This window comes from Cebus imitator, unplaced genomic scaffold, assembly GCF_001604975.1.
Source record: "Cebus imitator isolate Cc_AM_T3 unplaced genomic scaffold, Cebus_imitator-1.0 Scaffold117, whole genome shotgun sequence".
NCBI classification, from domain to species: Eukaryota; Metazoa; Chordata; class Mammalia; order Primates; family Cebidae; genus Cebus; species Cebus imitator.
In genome coordinates this window covers 9,998,910-10,011,920 of record NW_016107432.1, presented here as the reverse complement: position 1 = coordinate 10,011,920, position 13,011 = coordinate 9,998,910, and the positions used below count along the sequence as shown (strand labels likewise).

Genomic DNA, 13,011 nt, shown 5'->3' with positions numbered 1-13,011 from the left:
ACTCCAAGAAAAGAAGTAGCGGGTAAAACAAGTTCAGCAAAATGCTGATAGTTACAAAACCTCGATGCAGGTACATGGGGTGGGGGTGGGGGTTGTTCTATCATTTTAATTTTGCGTATGTCTGAAGGTTTCCTATAATAAAAACAAAATCAAATAGCATTTTGTAGATACCTATATTGATGATATAGCATACAAAGTAAGTACATTTCATGTACTTATTCACAATAAGGACATGTGCTTGATAAATTTATCCTAAAAAAAATGAAATAATAAAAAAAGACATAACAGTGTAAGATCACTCAGAGTAATGCTCAAACTGAATGATGAAAGCAGTAAGTGCAATAGCTCCACAAAGATGAACATTACTGGAGTTGCAGGAATATTGTTTACCCTACTAAAAAGAAAGCCACTCAAAAATATTTATGCTTGTTTTGAATTTTCCCAGCTACTCTGTTATAGACACAGAGTTTTCGATCCTGTGATTCAATGGAAACAAAATAGAAACCCTCAAAAGTAGTTTGAAAAAACACATCTGTCTTGCCCAGTAAAATAATTTGGTGTTGAGGCAAAATCCTAAACAGCAAAAAGATGCAGAAACACATAAAATATGTTTATCCACAAAGATAAGAATCTTTCAATGTAATCAACACTATTAAAGAAAAATCTTTACAAATGTCTTCCTTAATTCAAAACAATTTAAGCCATAAATTAAAATATGGCTGTAATATTAATACTACATGTCCCATAACACCTAAACTGATGTGCTGCACTTGGTATGAACACAGAATAATTACGCCTAGTTGATATAATCACTCTGAAAAAGACACAAAGATCAAGATCTCGAAAAATATCAGAGAAACATTATCATGGATACAATTTATAAATGAGTACACAATCTATATGTGAACACAAGTAGATTGGACTAAAAGTTTCAGTTGAGTGAAATTAGACTGCTCGGCCACACTATCACACACAGGCTGGGTTGAGTGGAATTAAATGCTAGCTATGCTTAGTGACATTTTTATAATACAATTTTTTGTATCTTTTCACCAATAACACACTTTCCTGTATCTGTGGTCATAAAGAAACTTCACCTCCTCCCAAATCATTCCAGTATAAACTTATGGTTATCAAAATAAGTTATTTGCATTTCTGTTTTGGCCAACAAAGAAAAAGCAAATAAGACAGTAAGAGAATGGGCAGGGCAAGGAAGAACTCTTTATTCAAAGCCTGCAACTTTATATAAGCTAAAAAACGCATTACAGTCTCAAAATAATAATTCATTATATATCCATTGAGGATTATTTTGATTACACATCCTAAAACATATCTACATACTATGAGTTACCATATGTATTATCAACCTTTCAGTTTACTTGCTACTTGGCCCATCAGGCCAACCCTAAAAAATGAAATGGAAAATGAATTTCCATTTCAATATTGAATTCGAAATATTCACATTTTGTTTCAATATTGAAATTTTTATTTTATAGTGAGTTCTCCTCCTAAGATCAGCCTGAAATGTTTTAACCAGTTTTGTTTCAAGGTGGGGGAAGCCTATTATCAAATAATTGTGTCACTCTTTTAAATGTTAACTATGTGGGAAACAAATTTGTAGCCAGGTCTTGCATATCTGTACCACCTAGATATAATAATTTGTCATCATTTTAAGAGTATAATACTTGCATAAGTGTATGTTTTGTTCGAATTAAACAGATTGCAAATGAAACTTAATTTGATGTCTGTTTTTTAAGACATCACAAATTAAAAATCTCATAACCTGTGAGGGGAAAAAATGTTAACAGTCTACGTTGGTAAAACATGCACATTCTCATCTCTTAACTGTTCTCTTCTACTTTTCCATTCATCTTTTGCATAGCATTTTTCCTCTTTTCTCTGAGATATTCATTTAAATCATTAGTACCTGTCATCTATTAATACATCCAGTTCAATGCGAACCTTCCTCAAGTCACATCTAACCTCTAAAGCAATTTGAATCCAATGAGTCAGCTGAGCAATTAATTCCAAAAGCCGTGTTAAAAAGCAAAATACATTTGAGTATACTCCAGTGTTCTATATTCCAATACAGATTAGTGTCAAAAAAACATAACACTATGCATTCAATACTTATTTGAGGGGCTTAAAGACAGTCATAATGCTAGAATCTGGACCTATGCTTTCAATGTCATTCTTATCAAATAAAATAAGTAAAAATAAACTGTTATTATTAATATATTGAATCCCACTTAGCAAGGCATAAAAAAGACTATTAAGTGCAAAATGGTTTTCCAAGAGTGGTTTTTTTTCCTTGTGGCATCAACTTTCTATCAGACTCCATCATCATACAACTGGAATTGCTTCCATAAAGTTTGTCCTGCTTCCAGTAGGAAATCAGATTTCTTTTAAAAATCTAATTCCAGGCCTCCACACACTCTCCTCCCAACTCCCCTTAAGTATTCAATTTCTTTCCTGAAGTACATCTTCCATAAATATTACAATATTAAGGACTAAATTTTAATGAATGCAAATCAGAGAAAATGAAAGAACATTAGCTCTTATTCAAATCTCCCTTTAAAATTCTGCTTCCAGTCCCTACCCATTCCAAATTGCAACATAAGCATAAAGCACTAAAAAAAAACACACACAAAAAAAACACACACACACACACACACACACACACACAAAAAAAAAGTCTGTTTCCAAGTTATATTTTTAACTTCCCCCATGATTCCCTTTAAAAAAAGATGAACACAAAATCTCTCTAGTAATGACTTTATTCATGAATTTATAATGGAATTCAAAATAGCAAAGAACATGAAAATTTTCAGAATTTATTAACCAAATGCATCATAAAATACATCTATTTTCACATAACAAAAGTGTTTAAAATGCACATGTGAGAATATAAATATTCTCTACTTCATGGAACTCCGAGATAATGAAAAATTGCTTACTACAGTTTGCCACAAAAACTCATTACACTGCAAATATAAAAGAAATAAAAAAGACTCATTACATTGCAAATACAACTGGCAAAATAACCATTTCAGGGCTAAACTTCTGGTAAAGTGCTATTTTCATACTGAAAAAAGAAATTAGTAAAGATTAAAAATTTTAAATTCTGAACCGCGATTCTGAAAGTTTTCTTTAGTATTCACTATGTTGATCACACTCATGTGTTCCCAACATGAGACTAAGCACTATTTAAAAGTTTTTTTAAATCATTCCATTCACAGATTATTTCCTGGAAGTTAAAAATTATCATACCATTGCTAAATGAAGCTTTCATGATACAGGTGTCCATTAGATACAACAAATAATTTTTCATTGTTTAAACATGATCTTTGGCTTAAAGCTGTCCTGTTATCTTTTGTTAGTTGCATGGTGTGGTCAGTAAAAGATTCATACCACAGCAAACTAGTTTTATTTGAGCCATATAAGAAAATAGGGTCACTCGCCTAAGGGCAATGAATGGCACGTATCAAGAATCTGGAGAGATGAATTCTCTAAAATTCGTAACTGATGTGTTAACGGAAATCATTGTTGCTGAACAGTGACTGTCACTCACTCCCTTTCATCAATTACCTCTATCAATTCATTAACAACATTAACCAATGAGAGAAAATTAGTTGGAAAATTCATTAACAGCATTAGCCACTAAGAGGAAATCAGTTGGGGAAAAAAAAACTAATCTGAAAGAAAGCACACAGATGCAAATCTTAGGCAGATTAAGACCAACTAAACTGCAAATGTAAGTATGGCAGTGTCCACCCATACGCATACACACACCTCATACTTAGAGTATGAATATCTACCACTGCATAGATTCCACCACATGGAAGAGCTCTATGCCTATGGGTGTATATATCCTAGAGATTAGAATGGACAGTTTTCCAGAATTAATGAGACTTTGAATGAGCAAACATTGGCCTTTCCCCAAAAGGTTTTTAAATTAACAGAGCAACAGGATGCAATACTGAGTAAATTACATGAAGTCATAAAGTTAAATCTCAGAAAGGACATGTTCAGTTTTGTAACTGAAGGCTGCTGATAATTTCTTCTCTCTCTCTTTGAATAATGAAATGCAAGTGCCTTTTAGCAATGGCAGCATTCAAATCCCACAAAAAATCAAGGAATGTTCCCTTAAGGAGTACTTCCATTGGCACAAACTGTAAAACCTGCTGGGGTGAGTCAGAGTTGAGCAAAGTGCTCAACAATTCATTCACATTCTGCAGATACTGGAAAACTGGATTTGGAAGGTCCTGATAACCAACACACAGCAGGACTGCACAGGACCTCAGGGGATCAGAGGATGTGGGACAAAAAAAAGTGATGAATCTAAAACAACTGTGGAGTACAAAGATCAAACCAGCCATAAATCTTGTGAAACAAGAAAGTACAGGCAAAATCATAACATCTCCTGTATGAAGCTCCTGCAATGAATGTACAAGGCAGTCCAAAAATAAATGCTGGTAAGTAGGATCTCCATCATGAAGTAAAGAACAGCTGAAAGTTGTGAGTTCAGCTGATTCTAGGAGTTGAAATTCCAATGGTAGATGCATTTTGATATTAGGGGGAGTAGAAAAGCCCACAAGCAGGCACTTTATTTGATTGCTGGGTTGTACAACCTGCTCATCCTGAAGGCACTCGGTAAGGCTAAACAACTCAGAAAATATCAGTTCTTCAGAAAAAACATGACACGAACAAGAATACTGCTGTTTTGGCCTAAACTTGGAATCCAAATTAAAAGCTCCTCCTAATGACTTTTCAATTGCTTCATTAAGAGTTTTTAAAATTTCGCCATCACAAAAGGGAGAACGCTTTACCTTTGGCAGTTTCTTTCCCTCCAAAATATGCCACAAGTGACACTCAAGATTGAAAGCTGTTCCTTCTAAAACAGAACTTTGCCCAGGATGATATACACCATGTTCTTCAGCCCAACTATTAAAGTATCCTTTGGCTACTTTATCGTTCCATGAAAGGGCTTCTAGCATCTTTCTTTCATTATAGGTTTTAAAGTATTTGTTCCTCTGCCCAAACCATTTTGTATTTGTACTACAACCAATATTCGATTTTTTTACTAGCCAATTATTTCTGGAAAGATGTTTCAGTTGAAATTTTTGCATAAAATATTGTACAGCACAATCCCTTAAATTATTCAGCTTTTCTTGTTCCACTTTTCCCATGCACTCAAACAGACGAATGTTCTCAGAAATAGTTTCTAGCTGATATTTATGAAAGAACACACAACATTCTTCATGTCTCTTAAGAAAAGAATCAGGAATCACATGATGGGAAAAGAGGGCTTTCCTTTTCATTTCAGTCCCAAAATTTAAGATCATCTTAGATAACACAGGATGGATGGCCTCTCTCCCCTTATAGTGGAGACAAACCACATAGACTTCGGAGTTTCCTGCCTTGCTAGTAGCAGGTTTGAAAACATGGACTTGGTCAAAGCAACAGTTTAGCAGGTACATCAAGTTTATGGAACAATGTTCAAACATAGTAAACATCTTCAGAACAAAAGAGCCACCATTTCCAAGAGTGGTCAGAGCAGTGACAACCTCACAGTAATGCAAAGAAGAAACTAAAGCTTCCTGTTCACCTGGGTTTCCTTGGCAATCAAAACTCCCATCTGCCGTGATCAAGTGAACGGTAGCCATGCTGCTTATGAAATTCTGAAGTCCAGTCAGGTATTTCAGGGTCATGATGTCACCAGTGTTATCTGGACCAAAGTACCACCAATGTAAGGTATTTGCAATAAGCCGGTCATCCATAATCATCATGAGGTCATCATTTGCTTCATGGTATGGATTCAGAGTATTCGCTATCCAATTCCAATCACAAGGAAACCGATGAGATTTTAAGTAGTGGTTGAGACTAGCTATAAAAGCTCCTGGAGCTTCACAAAGGTGTAGAGAATTCAGTTTTCCATTCTGAAAAGCTTCCTGTGGAATAAGTGGAAAGCTGCACAAAATCTCATGGAACTTACACCATGCTTGAGTACAAAGTTCAGCATTCACAGATTTTCTAACATGAGAAATGATTTTCCCTGCTTTATTAGTGAAAGCAGTGTGCTCATGCCACTCATCCAGTTTCTTATCACTCAGTAGGTTTTTTACTTCATTTAGGGAGTTCTTCAAATCAAGAAATGCATTAAATTCAATGTGCTCACAGGTGAAAATCTCACTGGGATCCGGTAATTGCCACTCATCATCAAGTGGCTTGCCATAAGAAAAGTTCTTGGCAAAGAGTTCAAAAATCTCAGCAAGAACATCTGGGCTGAATAACTCAGGACTTGCTAGCTGCTGAACTGGTGGCTTTCTGCACTTACTCATTTTCAAATCAAATTAAAATCTAAGAAGAAAAAACACATAATTAATTGAATCAAATGTATTAGTGAGTGAAATCTCAAGAGCAGGAAATATGATCACACTCATGACAAACTCCAGAAAATGGGAGGGCTCATATATCATATTCTGTTACATAACTAGGTAATTTGGAATAATGAAAAAGTAAAGGCTTCCAAGACCTGGGTTCAAATTCCAGCTCTGCTACTTATGGCTTAATAAGCAGCCTTGGGTAAATTCCATCTCTGGGATTTGCTTTTTTTCTCATTAAAAAAAAAAAAAAAAGGCTTTTTTTTTTTTTTTTTTTTTTTTTTTTGAGATGGAGTCTCGCTCTGTCACCCAGGCTGGAGTGCAATGGTGCAACCTCGATTCACTGCAGCTTCCACCTCCCAAGTTCAAGCAATTCCTGCCTCAGCCTTCGGAGCAGCTGGAACTACAGGCACACACTGCCACACCCAGCTATTTTTCTTTTTTTAGTAGAGACGGGGTTTCACCATGTTGGCAAAGATGATCTTGATCTCCTGACCTCGTGATCAGCCCGCCTCAGCCTCCAAACGTGCTGGGATTACAGGCGTGAGCCACTGCACCCAGCTGGCATATCATTTTTTAAGAAGATAAAACATACTAGCAAATTAAAAATATATAATAAAGAATAATCACCAGTGAATGACAGCTCTTATTATCATAGTAACCCATCTAACTCCTCCCCAAAGTTCTTCAGTATCAACTGCTGTGACAACAGCTACACGGCCACAAACAAATACGCCTTAGAGATTCATCCCTGGACATGACCTTTGTTCAAGTTCTAACAAGAGACTTTTTGTTTTAGTTCCTGTAGAAGATCATGCACCTGACCCAGTACTGATCCTGCCACCAGCCACTTACCCCCCTAGTAGGATTAGTGAATACATCCTCTGTCCAGATTTCATTCTCTAAGACATGCACTTTGGTGGTACCAATTACCTATACAGGTCATCAACTAATGCTCATGATACTGCTTGTAAACTGTGTTGTACTTGAGTGGTTACCTTTTTCTGCTTGATGCAGAAACTGACTAATAGTTTACCCTGGTATGTCTCAAATTCCTGCCTTTCATTTGATTCAGACAGCTCCACACTTCCACCATAAAACATCATTATTTCTTCTAGCCAGTAAAAATTTTCTTAACACTTGGACAGCAGAATTTTATACTGAAGAAATATACTTACTGAATATACAAATTACAAGTAGTCACTCTACATACTCTGGCAGTCAACACTGCCAAAGAAACCAGAAATATCCATCTTCTGAAGAGGAAAAAGGATATGAGAAGTATGGCTTAATGGCATCGTTTTGGAAAAGTTACAAATCCCAGCAGCGAGAGCAATGAGTATTTACATGGTACCTGTTAGTGCAATGTTAATCAATAGATGCCTTAGTTGATAAATTCTGCACTTATTTAGCACATACAATACACTCTACAAATCATTTTCCAAAAAAATCTAAATTTGCTAAATGTGAAAAAATTGACAATCACATCATCATCCCAGAAAAGATGTTCGAGGACAAAATGAGAAATAAAAGAGACTACTGCCATAATACATACAATAATATTCAGATGACTTTTCTTTTAGCACACTTTTTATTCTTATGTTTAAAGTCTACTCAACCAGTTTATCATTTCCCTAAAGTAACAAGTGTCTTCTTAGTCATTTGTTTGCCACCTTATATTTAGGATAAAAAAAAATTTTTTTTGAGGCAGGGTCCTACTCTGCCACCCAGGCTGGAGTGCAGTGGCAAAAATCACAGCTCCCTGTAACCTTGACCTCCTCCCAGTCTCAAAGGATCCTCTCACCTCAACCTCCAAAGTAGCTGGGAAACAGCTGTGCACCACCACACCTAGGTAGTTTAAAAAAAAAAAAATGCAGAGATGGGGTCTTGCTGTTTTGCCCAGGCTGGGCTCAGGCAATCCGTCCACGTCATCCTCCCAAAGTGCTGGGATTACAGGTGTGAGCCACGATGCCTGTTTTTTGTTTTTTTACTGGTAGAACTATATTTAGACAAATTTCTAAAGGACGACAAAATTGAAGTGTTTCCACATTCACTGAAATCCTAAATAAGGGCAAGTAAAAGTTTTTTACAACAAGTTCCTCTATCTTAATTCGCATTGTGCTTGCTGGAAATTACAACTATGTTTCACTCTCATCTATATTCTATTTTGAAAAAAAGTCTAATTTTAGTCATTAACTTCACATACTAATTAATGGCTGTAGTTAAACTGTGAAATTTTACCTAAGGTAATAGATAATTACCTTCACATGAGGACAACTTAAATGATTCAGACACTCCACCATTTTGACTATACTTTTGCTGTGTTGCTGCGCTGCTGCCTAATCCTTATTATTACTCCCTTACTCATTCCTCCAGCCAAACAGGCCTTTCTGCTTTTCACTGAAGACACCAAACACATTTCAAGCCAAAAGTCTTTCTGTATTGCTCGTCTCTCTGCCTGGAATGCTCTTTTCCCAGCTATGAGGACAGCTAACTCCTTCACCTCCTTCCAGTATTTGCTCAAATGTCATTTTCTCACTGAAACCCACCTTAGTTAAGATTGCATCTTGCATTTCCCCATGCCTCTTACCTCGCTGTATTTTTTTCCTATGGTACTCATTTCCTTCCAACCTATAATTTACTTCTTTATGTTTACTATTTATTACGTCTTCCCCAAATTAGAATGTAAGCTCCACAGGGCAGAGATCTTTGTTTTGTTTACACATAGACCATTCCAGGAAGTTAGATATTGCCTGGTACACAGTAAACACTCAGTATTTACTGAATAAATGAATGGATACCATACTTAGCACAAAAGGCACCTCTCTCTTCAGGTTCTGAATATGAGTCATAATAGTGCATCTCAACTTCACTCAAGCATTTAAATGCATGACTTAAAAAAAAAAAAGCATGTGGCTTACAGCGTGTGTGATCCTCTGAGCCTCCACTGAGCTTTGTGGCATCATAATTCTGCTAAGTGGGTTGCTATTACCATTTTTACATGGCAAACTCAAGTAGGCAGATATGTAGCCCCGCCCAAGGAAATCCTTGGAAAATTCGTGAACCCAAAATAAAACCCATAAAATCTCACCAACAGTTTTCACCTCTTAACACTCAAGTGCTTCCGCCAACTCCTCCTACCAGCAACTGTGAAAAGAACAGCCAGTGAGTATCCAGCGCTGACTCTGGGCCGGGGCACCCCAAATCTCATTTCATGTAGCGGAAATGAGTCCCAAACCCCACTCTAGCGGCCCGGTCCCTGACCTGGAGGAAACTCAGTCCCAGCCCCTGGCTTACCGACTGGGAAGTAGAAGGAGGGCCCGGGCTCGTACCCAGGCCTGGACTACCTTCGCCCATGCCCACCTGCGCCCCAGTATCAGGGTAAGCTGCACCTCACTCCCTCGAAGAAGCCATTCTGCACTTCCGCTCCCGGGACTGCTTCCCGGGGTGGTCGCTCCTTTGGGTCCGCTGCGCCTCCACCCGCAAAGCAGGTAGGTGGCGCGCGGGTAGGCGGTCCAGACCCGCCCTCGCGGCACCTGAAAACCAAGCGCACCTCCAAGCCGCGCAACCGCCGACGGGGTCCAGGGCAGCGCCAGTCCCACTGCGCACGCGCCCTGTAGGCCGGGCCGGCGTCACGTGCGTCAACGTTACGCACGCCGGCGACTCGCGCCTCGCCTAGGCCTCTGCTCCCTAGATTTCGCTTTGAAGGGTACCCCGCCCCCGGCCACTATGGCAACGGAAGCGGTGGGCGCAGTCAGAGCGTTCTTTGGCCCCGCTTCCGAAGAGGTGGAGGGAGGGGCGGGGCAAACCTGTCTGTCAGGACGTGCTAGTTCCGCCCACTTGGCCGCTGTCCCCGAAGGCTTTCATGCGCTTCTGGACAGATGTTGTTAGTTCCTGTACATACTGGGTTAAAACTGCAGATCAAAAGGCAATAGGAGATTAAAAGCCAAACTAGGGAACTGCAAGATAAGATTGTTTGTATATACATGACATAATATATATTCATTATGTTGCTTAATAAACCAATAAGAAAAAGTCCAACAACCGCAGAAGGAAAATGAGCGAAGATTAGAACAGGCTTCCCAAAAAACAAAAAAAGTCAAACAAATAGCCAATAAGGATATACAAAGCTGTTTAAACTATTATTAGACAAAAATTGAAATGAAAACAAAGTTTTCTTTTTACTCGGTTTAGCAAAGATTTAAAACATTGGTAATGGCTACAGTTGGTGAGACTATGGGTTTACATCTGTGTATGGGAGAAAAACGTTATTATAAACATTACGGAAGGCAAACTTTATCTGTTTATGAAAACAAGGTCTCACTATGACCCAGGCTGGTGTGCAGTGGCTTGATCTAGGCTCACTGCAGCTTCAATTTCCCTGGGCTCAAGCGATCCTCCTAGAGAGATGGCGCCTCCTCATGTTGCCCAGGCTGGTCTGGAACTCCTGGACTCAAGGGATCCACCAGCCTCGGCCACCCAAAGTGCTGGGATTACAGGAGTGAGCCACGCCACCTAGCCCAGAAGGCAAACGTTAAAAAGAGACATGCATTTTGGCCAGGCGCGGTGGCTCATGCCTGTAATCCCAGCACTTTGGGAGGCTGAGGTGGCCAGCTCACTTGCAATTCCTACTACTAGCAATTTATCCTTAGGAAATAATTAAACAACTGGCACTCACTTTGGACAAAATGTTCATAACCAAATGGAAATACTCTAAATGTTTAAGAAAATTAATTATTTACAGTACATCTATATAATGCACATATATTCATTATATGCAGCCATTAATATGCTATACGTGGCAACAGTATTGCATGAAAATAGAATGTTAGAACTATGTGTAGAGTTTTTAACCATTTGTGTAAATATATAGACATAAATATAAAATTCATTTTTTACAAGTGTTCCAGAACATGAACCAATGGAGAAAAGATATTTCCACAAAATAGTGCTACGCCATTTGAGTCTCTCCATGGAAAAAAAATTTTATTTGAATCCTCCTCACATCATAAACAAAACATTTTGATGTCATAAACATTTCATTTGGACGTCAGTCTATATTTTAAAAGTTAATAAGATAACATCTTTGCAACCTTGAAGTAGTCAAAAACAAGACAACAAAACACTAAACATAAAAGAACAATCTATAAATTGAACTATAATAAAACTAAAAATATCTGTTCATCAAAAGACACCATTGAGAGTGAAAAGGCAACCTACAGAGTGGGAGAAGTGTGTGTGTGTGTGTGTGTGTGTGTGTGTGTGTGAAAAACAGAGGCTGGGCATGGTGGCTCACGCTTGTAATCCCAACACTTTGGGAGGCCAAGGTGGCCAGGTCACTTGAGGTCAGGAGTTAGAAACCAGCCTTGCCAAAACGGTGAAACCCTATCTCTACTAAAAATATTTTTAAAAATTAGCCAGGCTTGATGGTGGGTGCCAATAAACCCAGCTACTTGGGAGGCTGAGGCAGGAGAATTGTTTGAACCGGAGAGGCAGAGGTTTCAGTCAGCCAAGATCGAACCACTGTACTCCAGTCTGGGCAACAGAGTAAGATTCTGTCTCAAAGAAAGAAAGAAAAGAAAAGAAGAAAGAAAGAAAAGAAGGAAGGAAGGAAGAAAAGAAGGAAGGAAGGAAGGAGAGAGAGAGAAAGGAAGAAAGAAAGAAAGAGAAAAATGGACAGACACTTCAAAAAGATATATCCAAAAGGCCTATAAACACATGAAAAGGTATTCAGCTTCATTAGTCCTTGGGAAAATGCAAACCAAAACCACAATAAGACACCATTGCACACCCACCAGAATGGCTAAAATGAAAACACCGTAAAGGTGTTAGGGAGGATGGAAACAAACCAATGAAAAATATTTGAAAGAATATGATCTTCCAGACTCACTGGTTGGTTGCCTTTTCTTCCTTTTCTTTAAATATATTTCAGTTTTTTGAGGTGTACATATATACAGTCAAATGCTCAGATCTTAAGTGCTCTATTCAACCACTTTCCACAAATGTCTACTAAAAATTCCAGAAAGTTCCCTCGAGCACCATCCCAGTCCATCTCCCACCTTCAAGAAGCATCCACCGATCTGTTTTCTATCACCATAGTTTAGTTCTACCTATTCAAGAACTTTATACAAATTCAATCATTATGGTTTATGCCTTTTTGTTTCCAGCTCCTTTAGAGTCAGTGTAATTTTAAAAATATTTATCCGTGCTGTTTTATGTGTCCAGTATTTCCCATTAACATATGAAACAGAGCTCTGAGTGAGCATTGAGTGAACAGCATCGGGCTTGGTGGAGACAAGGGGAATGTGCTTATAGCTCATTCGTTTGATCTGTTTGTTTGATTCAGTGGAACACCACACAGCGTTGGTTTTGGCTATTATAACAATCTTAAATCGTTCCTATTCTTTGTCACCTGGTGTTCCTTTACTCTCTTCTTGTTGCATGGAATGGACCACTGGTTAAAGGCAGCAAAGACAGTGCTCCTAAAGGAACACTAATGTTGAAATCCAGAAGTTGGTAAGAATTTTGAAACTGATAATTCTTCCAGTTTCCCTTAAGAGTTTTATTAGATCTCTTTCTTGCTTTCTTTTTCTTTTCTTTCTCTTTTGTTTTCTTTCTTTCTTTCTCTCTC

At 38.1% G+C, this 13,011-nt stretch overlaps 1 protein-coding gene across 5 annotated transcripts; it reads right to left on the bottom strand.

The window, feature by feature from the left end:
- Nucleotides 1-2,756: 2,756 nt before the first annotated feature.
- CMTR2 (cap methyltransferase 2) lies at nucleotides 2,757-10,071 on the bottom strand. Of its 5 annotated transcripts, none has more exons than XM_017539210.2 (3): nucleotides 9,678-10,071; nucleotides 9,472-9,527; nucleotides 2,757-6,357 (listed from the first exon to the last, which is right to left on the bottom strand). In XM_017539210.2, exon 3 carries the CDS (start codon nucleotides 6,336-6,338, stop codon nucleotides 4,026-4,028), a length of 2,313 nt encoding a protein of 770 aa, XP_017394699.1. In that variant the 5' UTR covers nucleotides 6,339-6,357; nucleotides 9,472-9,527; nucleotides 9,678-10,071; the 3' UTR covers nucleotides 2,757-4,025. The 5 variants fall into 5 exon arrangements, with proteins under 5 accessions (XP_017394699.1, XP_037598171.1, XP_017394700.1 ...); XM_037742243.1 differs by having other exon boundaries at nucleotides 9,485-9,527; XM_017539211.2 differs by having other exon boundaries at nucleotides 9,744-10,071.
- Between the last annotated feature and the right edge of the window lie 2,940 nt (nucleotides 10,072-13,011).